Source organism: Nesoenas mayeri, assembly GCF_963082525.1.
Source record: "Nesoenas mayeri genome assembly, chromosome: 6".
Taxonomy (NCBI): Eukaryota; Metazoa; Chordata; class Aves; order Columbiformes; family Columbidae; genus Nesoenas; species Nesoenas mayeri.
In genome coordinates, this window is record NC_137545.1 from 7,244,251 (window position 1) to 7,267,957 (window position 23,707).

The 23,707-nt window shown below is 40.7% G+C and overlaps 3 protein-coding genes across 4 annotated transcripts; 1 reads left to right on the forward strand and 2 right to left on the reverse strand.

Moving 5' to 3' along the window:
- Positions 1–1,107: 1,107 nt before the first annotated feature.
- Positions 1,108–13,772, reverse strand: NDUFS1 (NADH:ubiquinone oxidoreductase core subunit S1). 2 transcript variants are annotated; one of them, XM_080346507.1, is made up of 19 exons: positions 13,454–13,772; positions 12,325–12,392; positions 11,999–12,090; positions 10,960–11,067; positions 9,712–9,788; positions 9,538–9,619; positions 9,298–9,428; positions 8,603–8,788; positions 8,014–8,148; positions 7,778–7,892; positions 6,652–6,797; positions 5,924–6,052; positions 4,596–4,725; positions 3,976–4,136; positions 3,491–3,645; positions 2,765–2,940; positions 2,040–2,174; positions 1,772–1,844; positions 1,108–1,449 (listed from the first exon to the last, which is right to left on the reverse strand). In XM_080346507.1, exons 2-19 carry the CDS (start codon positions 12,386–12,388, stop codon positions 1,358–1,360), a joined length of 2,187 nt encoding a protein of 728 aa, XP_080202633.1. In that variant the 5' UTR covers positions 12,389–12,392; positions 13,454–13,772; the 3' UTR covers positions 1,108–1,357. The 2 variants fall into 2 exon arrangements, with proteins under 2 accessions (XP_080202633.1, XP_080202632.1); XM_080346506.1 differs by having other exon boundaries at positions 13,285–13,772.
- Positions 13,773–13,844: 72 nt separating this feature from the next.
- EEF1B2 (eukaryotic translation elongation factor 1 beta 2) lies at positions 13,845–17,565 on the forward strand. The gene is made up of 6 exons (XM_080346508.1): positions 13,845–13,995; positions 14,191–14,313; positions 15,643–15,766; positions 16,137–16,203; positions 16,827–16,952; positions 17,375–17,565. The coding sequence occupies exons 1-6, from the start codon at positions 13,916–13,918 to the stop codon at positions 17,527–17,529; spliced, it is 675 nt and encodes a 224-aa protein (XP_080202634.1). The 5' UTR covers positions 13,845–13,915; the 3' UTR covers positions 17,530–17,565.
- Positions 17,566–20,671: 3,106 nt separating this feature from the next.
- On the reverse strand, positions 20,672–21,727 carry CMKLR2 (chemerin chemokine-like receptor 2; the record flags this gene model as incomplete). Its single annotated transcript, XM_080347224.1, has 1 exon — positions 20,672–21,727. The coding sequence occupies exon 1, from the start codon at positions 21,722–21,724 to the stop codon at positions 20,672–20,674; it is 1,053 nt and encodes a 350-aa protein (XP_080203350.1). The 5' UTR covers positions 21,725–21,727.
- Between the last annotated feature and the right edge of the window lie 1,980 nt (positions 21,728–23,707).

Here is a 23,707-nt window from a genome sequence, read left to right on the forward strand (position 1 = left end):
GACACTTTTTGAATGGAAATAAGGATCTTCTATATATGCTAACTGAAGGATGCAGGGCTTTCAGAAATATAAAAGGTAATGTGTGCCAGATCTCCCCGAGTTAAATAATGCTGTAATACTTAAGGCAAAAAGTCCCCTTTGCTAAAGCTTTTGAACCTTTATAAATGTTGAAGAAGTGATACCTGACCTGTTCCACAGCTGAAACAATTAATCTGTGTTTGTACAACGTGGATTTTCAGGAAAAAAAATAAGGTTTTCATCCTAGGAACCTGAGAAGCAAATGTTTTAGTGAATACAGGATTCACCTTTTGCTCTTAAACCAACTGCCTTGCTTTTGCATATGTTCTCACACACATTCTTCTTTTGCTATGTCCCTGCCATGAATCCCTCATCCTCCCAACATTCCACAAGAACAGGAAGCTTTTGTGCTGTACTTGGACACACGTGGACATACACGCTATGAAATCCTGTGAACTGCCACATTAAAAATACACTGCAGTGTTTCCAGATGTCTCCTTAACATGCATAGTACTATGTTTGAATAAAGCAAATAGTTGTCTTTATTTTGTACCACCAGAAGAGCACCGTTCTCATGCAACTCATTATTATTTCCTCATGCAAAATTAATTTATTTTAAAGAAAGTGAGGGCTTTATGATACTGTTCCCATTTATATGATTCCTGGAAGGATTAATCTAAAGCTACATTATATACAAACTTACATTAACCAACATAATAGAAAGTCACTGTTCTGAAGTAATACTAAAGCTTTAAAAAAACCCCAACAAAACCCACACACAAGCCCTTCCCCCACTTTGCTATAAAAAGATCAGTGCACAGAGAAACTATTCTTAGATCTTTATGTTTCTGCTAGAGCAGTGGTGGGTCTGAACGCTGACAAACAAACACGTTGTTTGACTCAAAAGAGGGACAAGTTGCTCCAAAACTGCATTATAAATAACAAGTTCACACACTTGCCAGTGCTTGATACCTGGATATGCTGGACAAAGGTTACAATCTAGTATTTTTGCCATGTAGACTTGTTCCTGAGTCGCTTACCGAGCTCTTTTCACGCAAGAAACATGAGCTGTATGAATTACATAGGTAATGGTTGGTTAGTATTATAATTTATTTGTGTACAGTCATTATATACTCCGCCTCTGGGTATAGAACGTTGAGTGCTGCATGTCCTCTCAGACACAACAGTCCTATAATGTTATAGGACTATTTCAACATATGAAAATGTGAATGAAGAAAATACAACAGCCTAGCAAATGGGTTTTGGGAAAAAAGGTATGAGTCTCGGCGGTTAACTGCAACAAATAGCTGGATGGAGGTGGCTGCAGTGTGATTAGGCTCTAGCAGCTGGCTGGCTCTTCTACTGCGTGAGCGCCTTCCACAACGGCTTTCACACACTTGGCCATTGTCTGGGATGCTCTACTGATTGAGTCTGAAAAAAACAAAGCAACAAAACAACCCAAATAAACACTTGTCAGTCAGTTAACTGTTCATTTTCAAAATGATACACAGACACAGATTTAGCACAGGACTGCATACAAACAGGATAAAGAAAAATGCTTAGTTGAAGATGTAGTTCAATAGTCTCTGCTTTATGCAAATTCAAAGGCATTTTACTGGAAAATTTTGTTTCTTCAAAAGACCCAAATCTTACATATCTTAGTGGAAAGCTTTAAATGCCTGTAAGAATCTTACTGTAAAGCCAAGTAAAATGTGTTGCTGATGGCAGAATGGAAAGGCCCTACTACACATACCTGTCATATAAAAGTCTTTTATTGTGAGCTGAGGTGGAACAAGAGGATCGGCAAGAAGCTGCTGCTTCACTAACTGCAACAGGAAAGGAAAAAAAAAGTCAGCTTTACGACACGAACTTGTTACCAAAGCATCTGTTTAGTCAATTCTGCATTCAGTGCAGGTCCAAGTATATTTGTAGTACTACATACGAAGAAGGTCCATTTCCTTAAAAAGCATCAAGCTATATACCAGCACTAAATCATGCCCAGATACTCCGGGTCTGGTTACCTTTGACAATTCATTTGCCTGGCTGAAGTAGTTAGCCTCTTCCACATCATCGTATCGCACCAGATTAGGAGATACTTCTTCTAAACGCTTCCGTATTTGATCAAGGTTCTCGTAAGGCAAGGTCATACCAGCCAGCTAAGAGATTCACAGAAAGAAATGCCATCAAGTCTAGGGATTTAGTACACCGTGGTTTAGATTACCAATTCATTAACATACCTAAAGGAAAAATCAGGAAAAACCTACACTCCTGAAAACACAGGCAGCTATAATGGACGCAAAGTCACAGTATGCTGCTGGACTTCTGATGCCTACAGTTAAGACTTCCCTGTGTTAAAAACCAAGGCTATCCTGTCTGCTATATAAAGGAAAAGAGACAAGAAGTACTGTTCTCCTTCCACACAGATGTCCCTTGTACTTTCCCTAGCTTACCACTACATGAGATAAAAGTTGACACAATTACCAATGCATGTTTTCCCAGTGACTAGTAAGCATGTATTTGACCTTATCTAATGATACCAGATCCTGTCTTCAGAGTTCACGTTGTTTTCTTTCTAAAAAGCAAAAAACTGCATCCTCTAACCCTTTTCCTCTAAAACACTTCATGAAGAACAGAAGAATTTGCAGACAAGACTTCACCCATTATGCATTCCAGCAGTTTTCCATGTATGAGGAACTTAACCTCTCAGTGTATTTTTATTAGGAGCAATTTCTAACAGCAACAGTACCTCAGAGACAGCTCTAATAATTTTCCAGTCTTCCCTTGCCATCCCAGGTGGGGTTACTGCTACTCTCGTCTGCTGGGCCCGACCCTCAGTGTTCACATACGTGGCCGCCTTCTCTGTATATGCTGCTCCGGGGAGAATAATGTCAGCCATGGGAGCTCCCACATCCCCATGATGGCCTAAATACACGGAAAGAAGAAACAGGACACAACCACGTAAGACATAAGTCAGTCCAAATAAAGATAAATGCTTGACTAACACATTACAGAGTCCCTGTGTTCCCAGAAAACAGGGGTTTCTAAGATGCTTTTCTAATACTTTGGAGAGAATGAACAGACTGCAAGCAGTTTTAAATGCTAATTCAGTCTCTATAGTCACTCAGCTTTGGGGTGCTCCTGGAACCACGATGCTTAGTGAATTAAAATAAAACCATGTTTTCATATGATAGACCAGCTGGGAACCGACACCGTTTTGTCTGCCAGGTTTGAAGCTACGCCCCAGAAGACCACACTGCTTTATATTCCCTTATTACTCATCAACAGTTCTGCATTTTTAGCTAAGAAATAGGTAACCAGCATCTCAGTTACGTGTTGGAAGTTCTATTTCTTAGCAGAAAATAACGCTAGAATTTATCAAAGGATCAGATACGTTTGTAAGAACAGGCCACTGTTTAGGCTTTCTCTCCAGATAGTAGTTCACAACATTTCTTAATTTACATCTAGTAATTACCTTGATAGATGACAAAACAATCCTTTGGCAAATCCCGACGTGTTATACAACCCGAGTCTGCTCCCAAGAGATACAATACTTTGGGAGGATTTTTCCTAATTGCCTCCACTCCTGGCTTGAAACCCAAATCCAAAGCAGCGACCTGGCTTGCAACCCTGTAGGAACAAACACATCACGACTTTATTTCAGAATTCTTCCTCTCCCATCTCTCTTTCATATTCTATACCTCTAAATTTAAACTTTAATTTCTGCATTTAAATATAATAGATTAATAAAATCTCACAGAGAGCCTGAAAAGTTTGCCAGGTCAAGAAACTCATTTCTATTAGAAAGTTTCTCCTAGTTTGTACTTCTATTTTTTATATTCCCTCCAGGTTCTAACCTGATAAGCTGCTTGTGTGTACACAAAATCTGTACACGTTTTGCACAACTTGTGCAGGCCCAGCCTAAATGAAAGTGGCTCCCAAAAAAGCTTTAAAGCAAACCTGTGGAGGATGTTCAGGACTTTCCAATCAGAACCAACACCGCTCTTAGTCCTGGCATTTAGTGCAATGGTGGAAACCGCAGCGTGGATGGCGGCTCCATCGCCGCGCTGGAGAGCCGCGCTACCCACCACCACCATGGGCTTTTTGGCCTGGTTGAGGACCTGTGCAAATGAAGAACCAAGCAATCCACTCCAAGGCTCTGAAGACAATTCTTGGTGCAGATAATGTAATAAAACCTGTAATTTCTACTATAAGTCTTCCATGGAAAGCTCCAGTTTTGAAATGGTAATTGCTCCATTTAGAGATAAAGCAAAGACAAACTGCTGTAATTATACTCTATCCTGTCAATACAGAACTATACTCTTGATAACCAGACATTTATATGGAAACAGTGGTGCCTGAAACAACCTGTTTTATATGAAGAAATACATCAGGAGTTTCCTGCACTTCAGAGTTTTACACACCTGAATATATTTAACAGTTCACACAGGTGCACACTAATCATTACCTCATCAAATAACCCCCTATACAACCCAGTACTTGGAATCTATCTGTGAGGCATTCGGATTCTTATTCAATACATGTGATATTTAACAGCCACGCTCTTAAGTTGTCTGTACCCTGCAGAACGCGTGTTTTCCAGAAGCAATGTCCTCAAGTATCTGTGCGGACTCTCCCAGATGATCGTATGTGTACGTCAAATTCACAGGGGAGCCAACAAGGGCCACTCGCAGGTCATTGTGAAGCCAGCTGAAAAGACAGCAAACGTTTTAGAAAAATCAAAGAAATACAGAGCTTTACTAAATAAAAGCCACTCCTTATAAATTTAGCAATCACTTGAAATAGGATGCAAATTCTTTCCGAGGAATTTAAATGGCATTCATTGCTTTGGTAACATGCAATTTAGCATTATTCTATCTGTTAAGCGAGCTTGAGCTTTTTTTAGAAGGACATTTTCTCTACATACGTCCTGGGACCAGTGCAGCAACATACTATACATGACAAGTTCATATCAACTCCCTCCTCCCCTCAAACTTTTTCAAGTACAGTGGGTAAAAAACCTGCATAAATGAGGTGCTACAACTTTATCTTTTCAAGTGTTAGGCCAAACCAAACCAAACAAAAAAACCCTCACCTACAGCTACTTTTAGGTTTATTTAGCTTGACTTAACTCTTAGTTACTTCAGAATTTAAGTTACAAGTCATTTGCAGGAGAAAATCATTCTGAATTTGACAAGTGCTCATGGTTTTAGAGATCTACTTAGATAAACAGAGAAAAATACAGCTGGTTAGAAACATTGCACTTCTGCAGCTTCTCATACCACATACTTATAAAAATGCATAAATGGTTCAAAAATTTCATTGCATTTTTTCCTCTCAAAAAAGTTAAGACCACTATTGTTTAACTGATGTCTTTTGGAAGATCCCAGCATTAGGAAGGACAAGGCTGTTATAAACCTCAGTTGTGACATCTTGTTAAAGTTGAATTAGCTACATTCAGAAGTTTGAGAAAGACACATTACTTGCCAAAGAAAATAACAAACTTGACTGACTGCTTCTAAAATCGGCAAGCCTGATTTGTTCCAGCAACAATAGGAAAAGCAGCAAACGGATGCTGAAAATAATTCTTTAAGGAATATGCTTTAAGAACTTCTACAAGAGAGAAAATCTGAGGTGTCTGTGTAATGTAACAAAGGAACAAAATGTCTGTGTATATGAACTTACACAAAATGTCAGAGCGAGAATGAACAAATCACAGCTATACACCACAGGGAGAAGCGACATCATCTTTCTACACATGTAACATCATTCCCTTTACTAAAAGGTGAACTAAATCCAGCACGTCCATCTGGCCGAACGCTCTCAACCAATTGCCTGCAGCTCCACCTGAGCGCTGGATCAAATCCAGATGGATTTGCGTGTTTATTCACCACCAAGGAATACAAACCTCTTCCGAATTCTGGCATTAAAAAGTGGGGCCTCAAAGCGCGGATTGGTGCCAATCAGAAGCAGGACATCTGCTTCTTCCACTCCAGCAATCTTGGTATTAAGCAGGTAGTTAGAGCGTAAATCTGTGCTGTGACAAAAAGGTTTAAGAAGAGGATGAGAATTCAGTAAAGAGAAGGAATGGAGATGCAGTGAAGATTCTAGATGCTCAAAATATTCTTTCATCTTGGGAAGAGGAAGGGAAATAAGAGATTTCTCAATCCAAATTACTAACCCAAATTAAAAGAGCTTTGCTCTTTTGTGATTATCAGACACAGCAAAACATTAAATGTAGAAAATATCCACATTGTAATTCCTTTATTTATCTTCAGCCTTGTCTGCTATTACAGTCTACAAGGTCATAACTGTACCACTCTTTTCACAACACAAATAGAAACAAACTCAATTATCCAGCTTACAACGGAGTGTAACTGGTTTTCAGTAGCCTCCTGTTAAACTGCAGTAGCCTCAACACACAGTAAAGTGTGCAACCCTTGCTGTAGTAGAGACTGTGTATCCACTCACAATCCATAACTACTCTCTAGTAATTAACATCAAATTCAAACAAAACCTGCTCAATGCATCAGCAATTGTTCTCCTTGGTCATTTCAGAATCTTACTATGAGATGATCTGTAGGCTGGAAAGTTTAGTAACATACTATTACAGCCAAACTTTGCCCGAACTCTTACCCAGCTCCAGCAGTAGGGAAGACCTCTTCGGTGCAGAGCGTATCGCAATCTACTCTATTCAGCAAGTCTTTCAGAGCTATCAGCGCTTCTGCATCCACCAGTCCTCCTACAATTGCTGCTACTTCCTTACCTTTGACAGCCTGTAGCTGGGGAAAGAGAAACCATAAACATCAGCCAAAGAAACCATTGAAATAAATTCCCATTTGGCCCAGGTGAATGTTTGTTACATGAGGATGTGCCCAAGCCAGCAGAGCAACCTGGAGTAGCACAAACTGCCCAGCGGTGTCTGACTCCTGCGAGACAGCAACTCCAGCTCCTTCAGAATTCGTGATAACCAAAGAACAGTTCTCTGTATTCTCTGCAGCTCTCTTGCACTTGAGTTATTGCTCAGATGTGGCCAATTCTCATTTGGTGTGGAGAGGAGGATTGGTAAATGCTCCTATTTTAATGAAGCTACAGTGCAGATAGAATACAAACTCCCGTGACACAAGCTCAGGGAGTAAACTCAGCTCACAGGTATTCTCTGAGAAGCAATAGCTTTCCTAACAAACCCTGCTGCTCTACCATGGACAAAAACATCCTTGAGGAAAGTTCAATTACAGTGACTCAATTCTACTTTGTCCCACATCAAATTTTTAATCAAAATACAGAGCAGTCATGCAGCACTTCATTTGAGCAGCAGAATCCATCACCACATAGAGAAAGCACTGAGGCAGGCACAACTCAGATATAACTAATACAGAATTAATGGCTTTGATGCAAAAGTGGTGATAGCCCAGTTTAAATAAGTGTTCAGATACATCAGACTAATTCAGGAAAGTTGCCTTCTCCTAGATTTCTGAAGGAACAGTTTAGTTTCCTATTTAAATAAAAGTAATTTCTCTCCCAATGCCCCAAATGAAATCATGATAAGATGAAGTTCCTCAAATGGTCTAATCCACAAAAAGGGTAATAATATTCAAAAGAATACATTTAAGTGGAAATACAATGGATTAAAAGTCAAATGCTCCCTTCTGACCTTAAAGGAAAAAAGCCCCTTACTATATGACTGTTTTCATATTAATCATTTTAGTATGTCAGCTTTAGAAACTAATTTTACGCTGCATATATCAAAAATTCTTCTTACCACACCAGCAACACGAGTTAAGACATCCTCCCATGAGGCATAAACAAAGAGTCCTTTCTCATTTTTGATCATGGGCTGAGTAAGTCTCTGACGCTTCAGACCATCATAAGCAAACCTGAGTGAACATTACTAATATTACTAACGAGCAAAGATAATTGTGTGTACTCTTTTCTAGGACTGAGCTTTCTAACAGCTTACAAGGACTTAAATTATAGTGTTAAAAACCTCCCACACACCTTGTTTTGTCAGATATCCATTCCTCGTTGATATCTTCATGCAGCCTTGGCAAAATTCTCATCACTTCTCCAGTCCTTGTGCTCACTACAATGTTGCTTCCAACTGCATCAAGAACATCAATTGATTCTACCTTCCTGTTCAGTACAACAAATTTGCAGTTTTCATTATACAAGCAGCAGACTACATAACAAACAAACCAACAATAACAACAAAGGGCTATAGGTTTAGCTTTATATATACACAAGAGCTTAGTTTCACAAGATATTTTAAATACTATCCTCAACAATTACTGAGTTAATAAATTTGAATCTTCTACTGAGCAATCAGTACAACCTACAAGTCCAAAACATTTTAGAGTAAAAATAAAGGAAGAATAGCCTACAAACAATAACATTCTTCCTTTCCTTGAATGAGCTGTGAGTCAATAACAGAATTTAGTTTAGATACAGCCTCTGGAAAGTCTACAACAAAAATGCGGAGAATAAAAATCAGACAAAACCCACAGTATCATAGATGAACATATTCTAAGATAAAGAGTATGACAGAAGCAGAGAAAGCTGCATCTTCAGTATGAGTTAACATACATACCTTGTCTCCCATGGGCGTGCGGTAAAGGCGTATGGCTTGGAGGTAAGAGCACCAACTGGGCAGATGTCAATAATATTTCCTGATAACTCAGACATGAACATTTTTTCAACGTAAGTACCAACTTGCATGTCATTTCCTCTTCCTGTTGTTCCCAAGTCATCTACCCCTGCAACCTCGCTAGCAAACCTGGTAGATGCAAGAAGAATGAAAAAAACAAATCTGGGATGTCCAACAGCAACACAGCACATTTTTCAACCCTTATCTCATTTTCTGAAGATAAAACACTAGTTTATACACCTCAAAGAAGAAAGCAGTTGTTTCGATACATCAGTCAGGACACCTGCAGGGTTCCATTCAGATGTGGCTACAAAAACTAGGTAGATTTAAAACAAAAAACAGCCGTTCAGCGCTCATTGAATTTCACAGTCCGAGTCCAAGCTTACTCCTAACTAACAAGTTATTTCTAGAGCCAGGCAAGTACATTGTATTCTTTGCCATCTGGCTCAAGTTAGCTGGTATGGAATCTCAGCACGACAGAAGAGCATAAGTACCGCTATCAGAGGCTGTCAAGAATAAACAAATCTTGCAGCGGTGGCTGAGGAAATCACTTCACGTTTTAAAATCGACTCTGGCACTAACACCATGAGGCCATGGTGTTTTCACTACTCTCTGCAGTGAAAAATAAAGAACATTACCTGATACATCGTGTGCACTGTATACACCGTGTCATGATTGTTTTGACTAATGGGCCAATGTTCTTATCCTCCACAGCACGTTTTCCCTCTCTAAATCTACTCCTATCGCTGCCAAACATCATCGATTGATCCTAGAACAGACAACAGAAAACAGATATTCCCAGTCTGCTGGAAAGCACAATTTCATCTAAGACAAGAGTATTAATACATAAGTCTACACAATTTAATTGGATGTTGTACCTGTAGGTCACATTCTCCACCCTGATCGCAGATAGGACAGTCCAACGGGTGATTTGCAAGCAGGAACTCCATCACACCCTCTCTGTTGTGTTTACAAAATAAAGTTAATATTAACTGCACATCATCTAAAAGATAGTGCAACTAATCAGCTACGGGACACTCAAAGAAAGGTACCTTGCTTTCCTGGACTTCTCCGAGTTTGTCAGTATGTTCCAGCCCTTCATAACCGGCATGGCACAAGCAGCAACTGGCTGCATTCATCAGATAAAGCAAGCATTAACACAACAAATTCTTTTCAACATGGGCACAAACCCCCATCTCTCCCTCCCCCCAAATTCTTCCATAGGCATCTGTTATTAATTTAACATGTTGGAGAAATAAAAAGGTATCTGCAAGGAAAAAAAAAGAAACAGAAGGAAATCTAACCAATAAAGTCACTAGAGGTCATGTTTCTTAATAATCTGCTATATAAAAAGGTTATATTAGTTACGATTTATTTATTTTCAAAGCTGAAAATTTTACACTTCTGGGTTCCCAGTCAAGTATTTATAGCAAGAAGAAAGTCAATTGTAACAGGCATAAAGGCAAATCAAACAGATTCAGCAGAGATCTGCAAAACCTCTAGAACTGAAGTTCAGAGTATGCATCATTTATGAGACATTTATTTGGTCGATGCCTATATAAAGAGTCTTGGAATAAAATTATTCACAAGATTACTCCAAAATTAGCAAAAACTCCTGCTCAGAAAATGAATCCCTTCTACTTTCAATCACATTATGAGATAGATGATCACCTTTAGGGATAACCCGTTTCCAGAGACACAAAGCACAAACTATGGAATTTGAGTTGAGGTGAGCTAGAGAGTTTTATACGTGAAACTAAAGGTGAAATCCAAGACTGAGCTCCAAATTAATGTGTCAACTAACCGCATAGATTTCTTAATACTGCTGAAGACAGCGTTCAGTCCAGGAGTCAACTACTATTTTACAACAGACATCAATGGTACATAATGCATTAAAGCATAAACTAAGAAATAACAACAATCTCTCTTAGCTAGAGCAAACCTGCAGACACTAATCATACAGCTGAATTCATACATTATCTGAAGTTTACTGTTTGTGTAATATCAGCTGAAAGTGTGTGATTGAAGCCTGAATTACAGAACATGAAAATACACCCGACTGAAAAAGCAAAGCTATCAAATGCTCAGTCCAGGAGCAGGATTATCCGTAAGATACTGAGACGTGACTTTGATCCATAAGCAATCACTGTAGTCCAGCGAGGAGAAGGGAAAAAACCACTTTGAGCAGCTGAATGACACCACTTTGTGCGGTAATGATAGCACAAACAATGAATTACAAGATTTAAACTAGGCCCTAAGCACAGTGGAAAACTGCAATTCCTATGAAACACATACAATACCTTAGGAGCCTTCTCTATTTCCACAAGGCACATCCTACAGTTTCCAGCAACAGAGAGACGATCATGGTAACAAAAACGAGGTATCTGAACTCCAGCCTTTTCACAAGCCTAAGAAGGATCAGAAACAAAGGAAAATTCTATTTTAGTTAGACCTTTCAGTTCCACCTCATAAAACATTATTCAGCTTTGCAAAGAATCAGTGTTAGTGCTCAGGAATATAGCGTATTCAACCTTTCATCTTAAGAAATGACCATAAATTTAAAAATTGTGTTCCAGCAGAAATATGCCAAGTTATCAATTCCAAATATATTTTTTCCAAAATTTGTAACTGATCGAAGAAAGAAGAACTGATCTTTCATTCTTTCCTCCAAGAATATAACAACTTTCTCTACTAGATAGGACACTAACAATACAAATATATTTTTAAAGAACACATGCACTCTTTGAAGTGCATAAAAAGAAGATTTGAAAACTTATATCCAAAGAATGAGGGATATATTTTGAAATAAACACTATGTACTTTAATGTTCTAACTCACTATACCATGTCCCCATTTAATGGCTTCTTAAAAAGAAGACTGGAATAAGATCTACTTGAAATTTTGGCCTGAAAAGCAACAATGCTGCGTATGGGCTGGAAGATCCAGTTTCCATTTCTTCCCACATCAAGAAGAATAAAAGCAGCAAAGGATCCGCATTCTGAATCATAAAAACTAATAATCAAGGAGACAATCTCTCATTTAGCTGAGACACCACTTTAATAAAAGACAAAATTTACAGAATTCCAACCAGAATTTATCAAAGTTGGCATTCATGTCACGTGCATTTACTTTTAGGCAATATGCAGCAGATGCTTCTTTTTCAAACACTGAACTCCCTGAAGGATTTCTCCCATGGGAAACTGCATCACAGAGAGTGAAAACACTCCGAAAGAACTGCAAGGAACAATGCAAAGGATTGGGGTTTTTTTCTATGTAGAACATGCTGCCAAGAAGCAAGATGGGGAGTGCAAGAAAAATTCCATATGCTACTCCCCACACCTGAAGTACTGTGGTTCCTGGGTCCACCAACACAGGATGGCCATCCACAAACACCTCTATTTGGTTGCTGGCTGCTGTTGCAGTTGTACGTCCTGAGAGACACGGAAAAAGAACACAAAAACTTTCAGTTACACCAGACGCAAACCATCAGACCCCACGCTCCTTATCGTACAGTTATACAGCACTGATACAACTCCAATTCCATAAACAGGGTAATATACAATTCCAGGGCTGCAAACAAAGCACTCATACATGCTCTTCAATAAGTCAATTACATATAGGTGGATTTTATCATCATATAAACAAGTATCAAAAGAGACACTCACCACAGACTCTGGAGGCCTGGGTGACCCCAGCTAAGGCCCTGCGGACAGCCGGCAGTCGCAGCATCGTGCTTTTGGTGGGAGAGAAAACAGCACCGAGGTGTTATCAGTTTGCTGACAGGTTTTAAACAGGCAGAATAAAAACCTCTATATTGAAACAAAGAAATAAACTGAACAGCGAAGTAAGTTATACTGTTAAGCAGCATTCTTTATTCTATCAGCGCTGGGGAACACTGGGGATCATCCTCCAAGGACCGGATGCTCTTGTGTTGCTTATATTTACATAATTATTACATATGCATTACAATTTTTGAAAATTTTGACGTACATCTGTACTAAGGAATAATTGATGTTAGTTATAATTGGTTTCTTACTTACAATACATCTATTAATTATTAGGTAAATACAAACTAAGCACTCTGCCTCTAAACAATGTATTACTTAAATATTCTCTCTCCCTCCTGTCATGCAGAAGGATCTAAAACTTGAAAAACGTCCCCTCGTGGTGGTCAGAAAGCATTTATCCCTTGTCAATTAGTTAATGATGGGTACGTCTTTTAAAACTTAATCACAGTATACATTAATTCGGCAGCTTCTCTTCAATTCCAGTTGCAAAAAGGCATGCGTGCGGAGAAATAAGAAGCCATTTGATATGCTTCTCTTTTTATAACTACCCACAATTGATATAAACACACGTCACCTTACAGGCAACACAGTGAAGGTTACGGTGACAAACAGCTCGGCCCAGCACAACCCACCAACCCACCGAGCCCGGGCGGCAGCTCCACCACAACCGGCCGTGTTCACCAGCGCCCGCAGAGGCTCCGGGGCCGAGGGCACGGCCGGCGGGGGGGTCACCTTGGAGGCGCCGCCGAGCAGCCCCCGGCCCGCCGCCCAGCCCGTCAAGGGCACCGGGAGATCCCCGCGCTGCGGATGCGCCCCCGCCGTTACCCGCCGCCTCACCTCGGCCTTCCCCGCCGCTGCCCGGGCTGCGCTCCGCCTCGGCCTCTGTGGCGGCGGGCTCGGCGCTTTCCGCCGCCGCGCGGAGCCTCCTTCGGCAATCTCCGGAAGGGCAGCCGCAGCGACCTGTGTCGCTTTCCGACGTGCGCGTTCGGCAATCTTCGGGACTTACCGCTTCGGGGATTTCCGTCAGGTTATCGGCGAACGATGGAACTCGGCAATTTCCGCCGTTCCAGCAGCGCCCTCTCGGCCACCGTCACACACGCCACAATCGGCAATTTCCGTCTTATTCCGCTCCTTTCGTCCTCCAATTCCGACGACTTCCGCTGGTGCCTGCGGGGCGGGGGGGGACAGTGCAAGAAATGTCCCCGTACCCTTGTGATACTGACGGGCTCCTTGGGCTTTATCGCTAACTTCACGTTTAGCACTCCGATCCTTCCCCGCACCTCTGATGTCCTGTCCGCCGCACGCCCTGTGCCAGAGCAGCCGACCCGTGGGGAACTACTTCACGGCTCATTCTTGCGGAGGGATAAGTGTGCGTGCGCAACCGCGGAGGGATTCAGTGCTATATAAAGGCGGCGCAGAGCGTGCTGGGCCTCTTTGCGCGGCGGCGAGGCCTCGTGTTTGGGTCGTCATGGGCTTCGGGGACCTTAAGTCCGCCGCTGGCCTCCGGGTCCTCAATGATTTCCTGGCTGACAGAAGCTATATCGAGGGGTGAGAGGCGGCTGGGGGAGTGCTGGGCCTTGGGGAAGGCGAGCCGAGCCCGGCCAGGCCGCGGTGAGGCCCGCAGGCCTGCCGGGGCCGGGCCGGGGGGCCCTTCACAGGGAGTGTTTCGCTCCTCGGTAGCCGCTGCTTCGCCTTCCTGTGTGCCCCGAGGAACTGGGGTTAATTTCGGGTTATTCTCCGCAGGTACGTCCCTTCTCAGGCTGATATTGCAGTCTTCGAAGCGATCGCCACCCCACCTCCTGCAGACTTGTGTCATGCTCTTCGGTGGTACAATCATATTAAGTCATACGAAAAGCAAAAGGCAAGGTATGGTTGAACTGCAAATTTGGAATAAAAGTGCTGACTATGAAGGGTTACTTTTTTTTTTTAAATTTGAACAAAAGTGTTTTTCAATGGCACCACGTGGCATCTTGTGTTGCCATTGGAACAGGAGCTGCTCTAGAAGCAGAGCCAACTTCTGTCGGCACATTACACTTTTCACTTAGAATTTAGGCAACCAGGTTACGTCCCTGTCCAGTTGCTGACATTTCTGCTGAAGCTCATAAAAAAGGTTTGAGTTTTCTTGCTACCACTTACACAGATAAATATGGTGAAAGCTGGAAGTTACTTGCCAGTAAACTGCGTTAAGGCAACACCAAAATGGTTTAGAAAGTACTATAGGAGTCTTTAAGATAATTATACAGTATATAGATGATAACTAAGGAGAATAGTTCATTCAGGTTTTTAGTCCTGGAAAATTAAACAATTGGCTGCAATGCAGAAACATATAAAGAAGAGGAAATATGAAAGCAAATGTTATCTTTTTTTCTTTTTTAGTGATTTTAGTGTTCATGAAAGGTGCTGTATTGACATCCATGGAGACTGCAGGCCTCTCTAAAAAGGTACAGCATAGGTAGTGTCAGTATCGCTACACTGCCTCCTCTGTGTGCCTCAGTCCTGTTTGGAGGGAGCTCATAAAGTTGGGTGGCTCAGTCACGAGTCCATTTACGAAGCTCTTAATACTAAAAAGGACTGAGATCTTTAATTTGCTTCACCAAGTCCACTCCGTGGAAACTGCTTTTAGTTCCTGAAAATTAAAGTTGATTTTTATGGCTCTTCTAACAGCAGTTCAGAGGAAAAACAGTTAATGCTAAAACCACAGAACTATACGAGAGGATTTATTCTGGGGGTTCTGGTCCTTCCCATGCTGTTGAGAGCTGAGAGAAGCATTCACTGACACTTCCAAAGAGTTACCTTGCAACAACATGTTTTCTGTCAGTGTCAGTTTTTAAACAAATGAAAACATTTTTAGGGAAGCATGAACAAGAAGTTGATAACTTCCTACACAGAATATAGTGCAGATAAATTATTCCAGTAGAAAGCTTTTTCTAACTATATACTTAGGTGGAGCAGCAGTGTTGGGCAGGATCATGTCAGTTCAGAGGAGCAATGTTTGAATAGGGGATTTGCTGTAATCTCAACTAGCGTATTGTCAGGAGCGCTGAAGATTTTATTTGGGGAGTTTTTGTTTTCAAGTACCAGAATTAGTGATTTTTTTTTTTTTTTAAACACAGCATTGTTACTATTAATGCACTTGTAGGTTGATTGACAAATTGGCATTTGGGTAGGTTCATAATACCTGCTGTTTCCTTTCAGCTTGCCAGGAGTAAAGAAGGCTTTGGGGAAATACGGCCCTGCTGATGTTGAGGACACAACAGGTGCAGCCACAGATAGCAAAGATGATGATGACATTGATCTTTTTGGATCCGATGATGAGGAGGTACTTGTGACTGCTTTGTATTTTTGTGGTTTTGAGAAATACCCAGGTGTGAAGATTTTTGCCTTAACTAGTTTAAGCTACTTAAATTTGTGACCTTAAAACCAAATCCTGCTTGGAATTCTCAAATTCAGCTGTTTTTACAGAACAGAGAAGCTCAGAAAGTCAAAACTCAGGGTTAGAAAGGAATGTGTTGCAGTGGGCTGAACTGTCTACTTTAACTTTGACTGGTTACATGATGAGTAAAACAAAAAATCACCATCTTTCGGCTGACAGTTGTGATGATTTGTTTTTGCCTGAGCCAGTCATTTTGGTAACTGTTGAAAGATGCGGGCTTTTGGTGCTTTTCTGTGATATTGGAATTCTCTTTCAGGAAAGTGAAGAAGCAAAGAAACTGAGGGAGGAGCGTCTGGCCCAGTATGAATCAAAGAAGTCCAAAAGTATGTCTACCAAGAACTTTTAAGCTTAGGTTAATTTTCTTATATTTGAACAAGATGGCTGGAAACACTGATTAACTGTAGTAGATAAACAAGTAATGAGCTTCACTTGAATTATCTGTGAGCTTGGCCATTTTTGTCCTGCTTAATACACCCTTGCTTGACTTACCCAGAGGCTGAGCTGTGTGTATAAATTGAGAAAACACCAGGATTTTCTTTGAACGTTGAGAGAAGCTGCAATATGCCAGTCCCTCCACAGCTACTGGTCTGGAACTGTTGAGAACTGTAACAGTTGCAGTATTCCCTCTGTGGAAGAGAAACTGTTACACAGCATTAAGCTCCTTCTCAGATCCTCTGAGCAGGACTTACTATGTAACAAACAATCTTAGCTTCTTTAGCTGTGTTTTCTTCTGAGCCTTATTTCTCAAGGACATATATCTGCATCTTGAATGTTAGGATATGTATAGCTTAAATACTTAGAAATGTATGGTGCTACAAGAGGCCTGTCACAGCTATGTGAGGAGGTTCTTGATGAATTTGGAAAAGTTTTTGTAAAGTTAGTTGGCAAGTATATTGATAAGTTTTTGAAAATTTCCCAGCTTTTAATGGTGATTTTCTTCCCCCAGAACCAGCTGTTGTTGCAAAATCATCGCTCTTGCTTGATGTGAAGCCTTGGGATGATGAGACAGACATGGCCAAGCTAGAGGAGTGCGTTCGCAGCATTCAAGCAGATGGCTTGGTCTGGGGATCCTGTAAGTAGAAAAGCAGGCAGAGGGGAGATAGTGCGGTCCCTTAATGCATTAATAAGACCTTGTGGGCACTGCTGATCCGAAAATGTGGGTATTAAAAAATACAGTACTTCAGGATCTTGAAACAGTCGAAGAGGTGCATTGGTGCAGTGGCCAGGTTAAGATTCAAATACAGATTTTAAGGGCTTTAAAACTTTATCGTGCACCCACATCACTGAGGGGGTCCACAAAAACATCCTTTCTGACCACCTTGTAGTGAATGCTGTGTTTTTGATTGGGCAGTCTAGAATATGCAACAAATCATGGTTTTTATGTATTCCTGCAGACTGCTTATATTAGATTTGCATTTTGAAGAGATTCTACCAATCAAGGAGTACTAAATGTCTTTTTTTTTTCTTTTTTCTTTTCTTTTTTTTTTTTTTCAGCCAAGCTAGTACCAGTTGGCTATGGTATCAAAAAGCTTCAGATCCAGTGTGTTGTTGAAGATGATAAAGTTGGAACAGATATGCTGGAAGAGAGAATAACAGCTTTTGAAGATTATGTACAATCAATGGACGTAGCTGCTTTCAATAAGATTTAAGTCTTGATATATCTAGAATAAATGTAATTGCAAAAATTGGGCTGTGTTTGTGGTTAATTCAAAATCTGGGTAAGATAGAAGCTAAAACTGAATTTGAGGGTTGCTCCAACACCCCACTGTAGCACCCAAGAGCTTGACCAGAGGAAATTTGCTGTCAATCCAGATTTAACATTTACCTGGCTTTAAAAATCTGAAATGCTTTACTCCATTTTGGGGGAAGTTGCATCTTTGGAAATTGCTGTTAATTCCTCTAGAAGAAGGGATGGCTTTAAGGGAAAAGTACAGAGCTCAGGCAAAGTGCAAGGAACTTTTTAGCAGTTGAACAGTGTATTTTCCTTTTGTTTAGTAAGGGTGGTGACTAACCAAATATACTGTGGCTTTAGTTGAAAACTAAAACTTGGCTGTTGTGAGGGAGTATAGGTGAAGTTAGAAGCAGCTGCAATACGCTAAAGATGGCAAAGTGTGCAATGTAATTTTGCATTTTTTCTAGGGCTGCTTAACTAGTAAAGTAAATTATGGTGTTGATAAAAACTCCTGCTTTCACATCCCAAGGACCCTGCCAGGTGCTATGAGCTCAGATGCGACCAGGGGGCAGCAGGGACCTTCCACAAGAGCTCAAAGGCATCTGCTGTCCTGCCCCCAGCCTGGGGGTGCGGGTAACACATCCTACAGCTCATGCAAGTGGAGAATTTACTTGAAGCATGCTCCAGCTAAAGAACAAAATAACAGGTGTTCAATTAATATGCAAAGTAGCAGAATTAACAGCAGTTTGATCTGCTTACTTGGCTTGAGGTTGGTTTCTAGATTGATTTTTTTTGAGGGTTGTTTTTTTTTTTTTTTTTTTTTTTTTTTAAGAGTAAAGAACCTATCAGAACTAAATTGTTTTCCAACAACTATCCATAGGAATGATACAAATTTAAAAGCTGTCAAAGTTGCCAAGCTGTTAGACAAAGTCACATTTATAAGATTTCTCTTGGACTGAGATACAGAATTTATTGTAATAATGAAGTGGAAGCTTTTTAAATGCCACATTGGTCCCTCTGAGATGAAGGCGCTCAGTGCCAAAGCCTGACAGTAGCAGCTAAAATGACTCTTTTTGTCCTTTTTTTTTTTTTCATAAAGCATCTGTATGTGGTTACCTGGCACAGCAGGCCCTCTTCATTTAAAGACCTGCCAACTTCAGTTTATTGCAGTGCTTTATTTTATACTTTGTCTCAGAAAAAAGGTAATATCTGCCTGCTGGAGGTTTAAAGGATGATTTAACAACTCAAAGTAAGTACAATTATGGGCTTCATCCGCACTGTCCATAAACTTAACTCCTAAAGGACCTGCTTCATCTTGTAATTAATGCACAGTATCCTGCCTGTGCCAATTCTTTAGCTGTTGCTTCTGCTAAGTCAATTCTAGCAGTTCAGTCACAGTGTTATGATTTCTGATAATTTATGCAAGATGTGTATGTTCGCCCCTTTGAAAATCAAGCCCTTTATATAGCTGACATAAACCTTAATTCCTGTAGCAAAGAGAGTCAGGGCTTGCTTTCACCTTCCAGAATCTTTAGGAAAGAGCTGTTCTAAGCCTAGACAGTCACTGCTGCTGAGAAAAGCAAATGAACACTCTTTAGAAACAACATTTTATTACTTCACCTGGAGTACAGTCAGGAGAGTAGCACTAATACATCATTCTTAGAAAGACGTCAGGGAACATGTGAAGAAAAACTTCAAAACGGTTGACTTAGGCACATTCAGCAGCACAGTGCCAAAATATTATGATTAGTCGCTATGTGCCAGGCAGCAAATGACTCAAAGGAAAATGCTGCTTAGGAACTTTCCAGCCCGAAGTTAAATACATTGAAATTCCACTGATCCCGCCCGACTCTGCCAAACTCCGAAACCAAAGCCCAAAGAAACAGCCACAAACCACAGCCAGGCTGTTTCTGTTTGTACACCTACCAATGCTGGATAGGCTCGTGCATGCATATGTGTATAATATAAAGGCAAATATATTTACATATAAGGCCTCTTTTACAGTATAAATGCTACTTACGTCTGTTGGCAGGCCATAGAAACTAGGCAGATTGTCTGAAAGGCAGTTTTATTCTATATACCTAGGCCAGTAACAAGGAAAAAAAAAACAGTTCAAATTCACCCAAAGCTTTATGCTTTTACTGCCGGTGGAGTTTTATCCCACATTCAACTTTTTAATTACATGGTATTGTGTCAGAAACTGGTCCACTCCACTTAACATACACCTGAAGATACGGCTGCAGACTTGTAACAGAATATTGTTGAATTCACTCTGCCCATTTTCAGAAGATTTGCATTAAAGCCAACAAAATGTTATATTATTTCTTTACTTTTGACAGAGCAATAAAAAGTGACTGATAGTTGTGAACCTTTTTAAGCCTGAAAGTTTAAACATAAAAAGAGAACAAGTATGGTGGGAGGCCTTGAATCTCAGCTTCTGTAAGAAACATTTTCCCTTACTCTGCACATTTCAAATGAGCCTAATACCTGTATGAAACATCTGCTCAGTATTTTGCATCCAACTGGTGCTAAAATCACAAGAGTAAGTGGCCAGAAAACATGGGTTCTCCTGTTTTAGTTTTGAGTATAAGAGCAATTGGAGAAAACACATTTCCAGGTGATTCCTCCTTAAGGCAATACGAGACAATCAGGAGTCAAGACTGTCACTAAAAGAGAACTGGTCCTGGTTTTAACAAAACAAGGACATCGACCCATTGATATATGGTCACAACCCCTTGGATGAGAATTCCTAGATCAAGCATGTCATCAGTGATGGCAAGGAGGAATATTATTATTATGTGCTTTTTTTTATATCAATGAGGTATGGAACTACAACAAAACAACAGGATTACAACAACATTCCCCATCAAAAACCCAGTTAGAGCAATTCCACTTATGCTGACAACACTCAGCTCAGGCTGTGTGTGCACTGCAAATACACCACACCCTAACGATGCGTCCTTTAATAACCTCGCAAGGAAAGCAGCAAGTGCAATTAAGCCAGCTGTTTACACAAAACTTGTACATGCAAAGATGCACATCTGACTGTCAGACGTTCAGTCAAGAACACCTTCAAGTCTGCTGTCAGCTCTTTTGGAGAGGGATGGTGACAAGCTCAGTCACTGAGCAGTTTCACAATAGTGCCCGGGTGTATGGGTGTTGTCCGAGCTCCAGAGCTGCTCGCTGACCGTCCCCGAGCGGCTCACCTCCCACAGGGCCAACTTCAGCACCTCTGAGACCGTCGTCTTGACTTGGGCCTGGAACTTTTTGCTAATCAGAACGTAGAGGATTGGATTGAGGCAACTGTTGATGAAACCAAGGCCAGTGGAGAGGGGAATGCCATCCTGCAGCAAGTCGTGCAAGTTTTCATTGTGGTGAGCAGACAGCTCCACAACGCTGAATATGTGGTACGGTGTCCAGCAAACAAAAAAAGCTACAACTACAGCAATGATGGTCCAGAAAAGCCTGCTGGACGTCAAGACAGTTCTCCTCTTCACTTTGACAATCAGCAATGAGTAGCAAATGACCATGGTCACTAGAGGAAAGAGGTAACCGAATGCAAGCCTCACCCAAATGAGAATGTGATGTGTCAGCAGAATAACTTCTCTGTCACTCACATGGAAATTGTTGTAGCAGATGGTGACATTGTTGAGAATTGTAGCTGTGTCTCTGAAGTATAAGGCAGGGCCCCCAATAATTGCAGCTGCCATCCAAATGATCCCACTAAGAATGAAGGTGTTCCTTACAGTGCGATACTTGTAGGAGAAGACTGGGTGGACTAGGCGGATGTAGCGGTCAAGGCTGATGAACGTCAGGAAGAAAACACTGGCAAACATATTAAGTAGCGCGATGAACGAGTTCATTTTGCAGAGCCACTTCCCAAAAGGCCAGTGGAAGCCCATTGCCACGTATGTAATATAGAGGGGCAGGAAGAGGACAAAAATGAAATCTGCAATGGCCAGATTGAGGAACCAGAGCGTGGATACAGATTTATCCCACTTAAAGCCCATAAACCAGATGACAATGGCATTACCTGGCACTCCCAGCAGAAATGCCACACTGTAAAAGGAAAGGGAAATCATATGGGCAATGCTGAGGGAGGACTGGGGTGACTCATCTTCCTCAGACAGGTCGTAGAAATAAGAGTAGTTCTCAAAATCTTCAAATGTCATGTTGCACAGTTGCTTTCTGGGGAAGAAAAGAAATGGAACAAAGGAGAAATGTTTTACTGTGTTGAAAAGAGTAACCTGCAACTTCTTTAAGTTCTTTGTCATAAAAACCCCAAAACATTGACTTAGTTTCACGTCTCTATCATTTTTTAGCTGCCGGGTGTTAGCACAAGGCTTATGGAGTATTTTGAAATGCTCAAATCAAGACAACGCTTGAAATCTCCAGGAACTCTTCCACTCGCATTTACTTCTTAACACAGAGCACTGAGCACAGTATTATTGATAAATTTCTGCAAAGTTTTACTGAAGTGTGATTTTTCTGTTCTTTTCTAGTCAGGCTTCATATTTTACTGCTGTGTTCCTATTTGACCCAAGTTTTACGGATTGTATCTGTCAGAAATTAGAGAAGCACCAGGCACCTCTGTAGGCAACAAAAATGCAGTTAAAATGCCAGGAAGCGATTTTTTACAAAATTACCACCCACACCCCTCAAATTATAGTTAACAAAATCATAAACAATGATTTCTCCAGTAACCAAAAGTTAAATAGGTTTACTCCTCTTTATCACATATCTATCTTTGTATCAAGGAATGCTGATTTTCTGACGCATTCAATGTAGTACATTTCCTTAACACAGAGAACGAACCATACAGAACCTATTTCAGGGACTATACATACAATTGTGGTTTCTTCCACTAGTGAGCTGAGAAACAGGTAATTGTTGAAAGAAAATAAAGCTTTGCAGGAGAATAATACACGCTGCAAGAGCTATAGATGAAAATATGCATTCCTCCTTTTTTTAAAGACAGAACAACAGTCTCAGTTTTCTGCTGCAGAAGCTTCTGGAACTTACAAGTACAACATGATTTTTCACATAGGAATTTTCTTCTAATACTCCAAAGGAAGAGTGTGGGAGGGAGAAAAGCGGGGGAAAGGGGAAAAAAAATATGACTGGGAAAACAGACAGCAAACAGAGGTTGAACAGGAAAAAGCATTCAGAAGTGATGTGTTCGTTCCACAGTATGGACAAAACTGCCGCAGAGCAAATATGGCAAAAGTATCTTCCACGGTCAAAACAAATATTCTACTAAATTCTATTGGCATTTAAAGCTATATTGTCCAGTTGGACTTGTACCTGAGAGCAGGATCCAACCAGCCTATGAGCTGGTTGTGGCTGAGCCCACCAGTACAATTCTGAGTGCTAGCTGCATTCAGAAACCAAAATTCAGCCCGCACGTTTGGAACCCAGCCCTGCATTCCTGTAATTCCAGTAATTTTAGCATGTTAAGGACAACAGGAGCAGGGTCTCCTAAGTACAATGCCTGCAGAACCACATCTACAAGCTCATCTTTGCAACCTCACCTAGGCGTTCCTGCTCCAGCAGGGGGATTGGACTAGATGATCTTTTGAGGTCCCTTCCAATCCCAAACATACTGTGATACTGTGATCTTCATGTACACACCTTTCCCCCAAAAAAGTAGCTTGCTTATTTAGAAAGGATTATTCACACAAGTGAAGCTTGTGTGTTCACATACATCAGGAGGATAAAATTTCTCTTTCATATATAGACAAGGGGGAAAAAGAAAAAAAAAAGTTGTATAATTTTATATCTCTTGATCAAAAAAAATATGTCATAAGATTCAATACAGCCTGTCCTGTCAAGAGGCTGTGATAACATTTGCCCTTTGCAATTTACATCAGGCTGAAGGAATGTTATTTGGTTTGCTGTCCTGATAAAATGATACTTATTGGGCGCATTTATGTAATTACATGCCCCTTGGGGGCAGATTCTGCATCAAATACCAGTACCACCCATCTGAGTCATTTTTTTCAAACAGCTTAACAGCTGCTGAGAAATAATATAAACAAGGAGCAGTACCACTAACATCTGGAACAACATTACATTTGGACAACTTCAGGGACTGGTCAGGTTAATAACTAGATCTTTAAGTGTCTGCCTATATAAAGTCCTATACCTTCAAATTG

Bases quoted from the DNA above. Each gene is read 5' to 3' on its own strand.
- NDUFS1 (XM_080346507.1), bottom strand. From the start codon at position 12,388: ATGCTGCGACTGCCGGCTGTCCGCAGGGCCTTAGCTGGGGTCACCCAG. The intron at 9,429-9,537 runs GTACAACATCCA...TGTCTGTTCTAG, and splicing joins GTGGAGAATGTGACCTACAG to GATCAATCGATGATGTTTGG. The intron at 2,175-2,764 runs GTACTGTTGCTG...TGAATCTCTTAG, and splicing joins TTATTAGAGCTGTCTCTGAG to CTGGCTGGTATGACCTTGCC.
- EEF1B2 (XM_080346508.1), top strand. From the start codon at position 13,916: ATGGGCTTCGGGGACCTTAAGTCCGCCGCTGGCCTCCGGGTCCTCAAT. The intron at 13,996-14,190 runs GTGAGAGGCGGC...TATTCTCCGCAG, and splicing joins GACAGAAGCTATATCGAGGG to GTACGTCCCTTCTCAGGCTG. The intron at 16,953-17,374 runs GTAAGTAGAAAA...TTTTTTTTTCAG, and splicing joins TGGCTTGGTCTGGGGATCCT to CCAAGCTAGTACCAGTTGGC.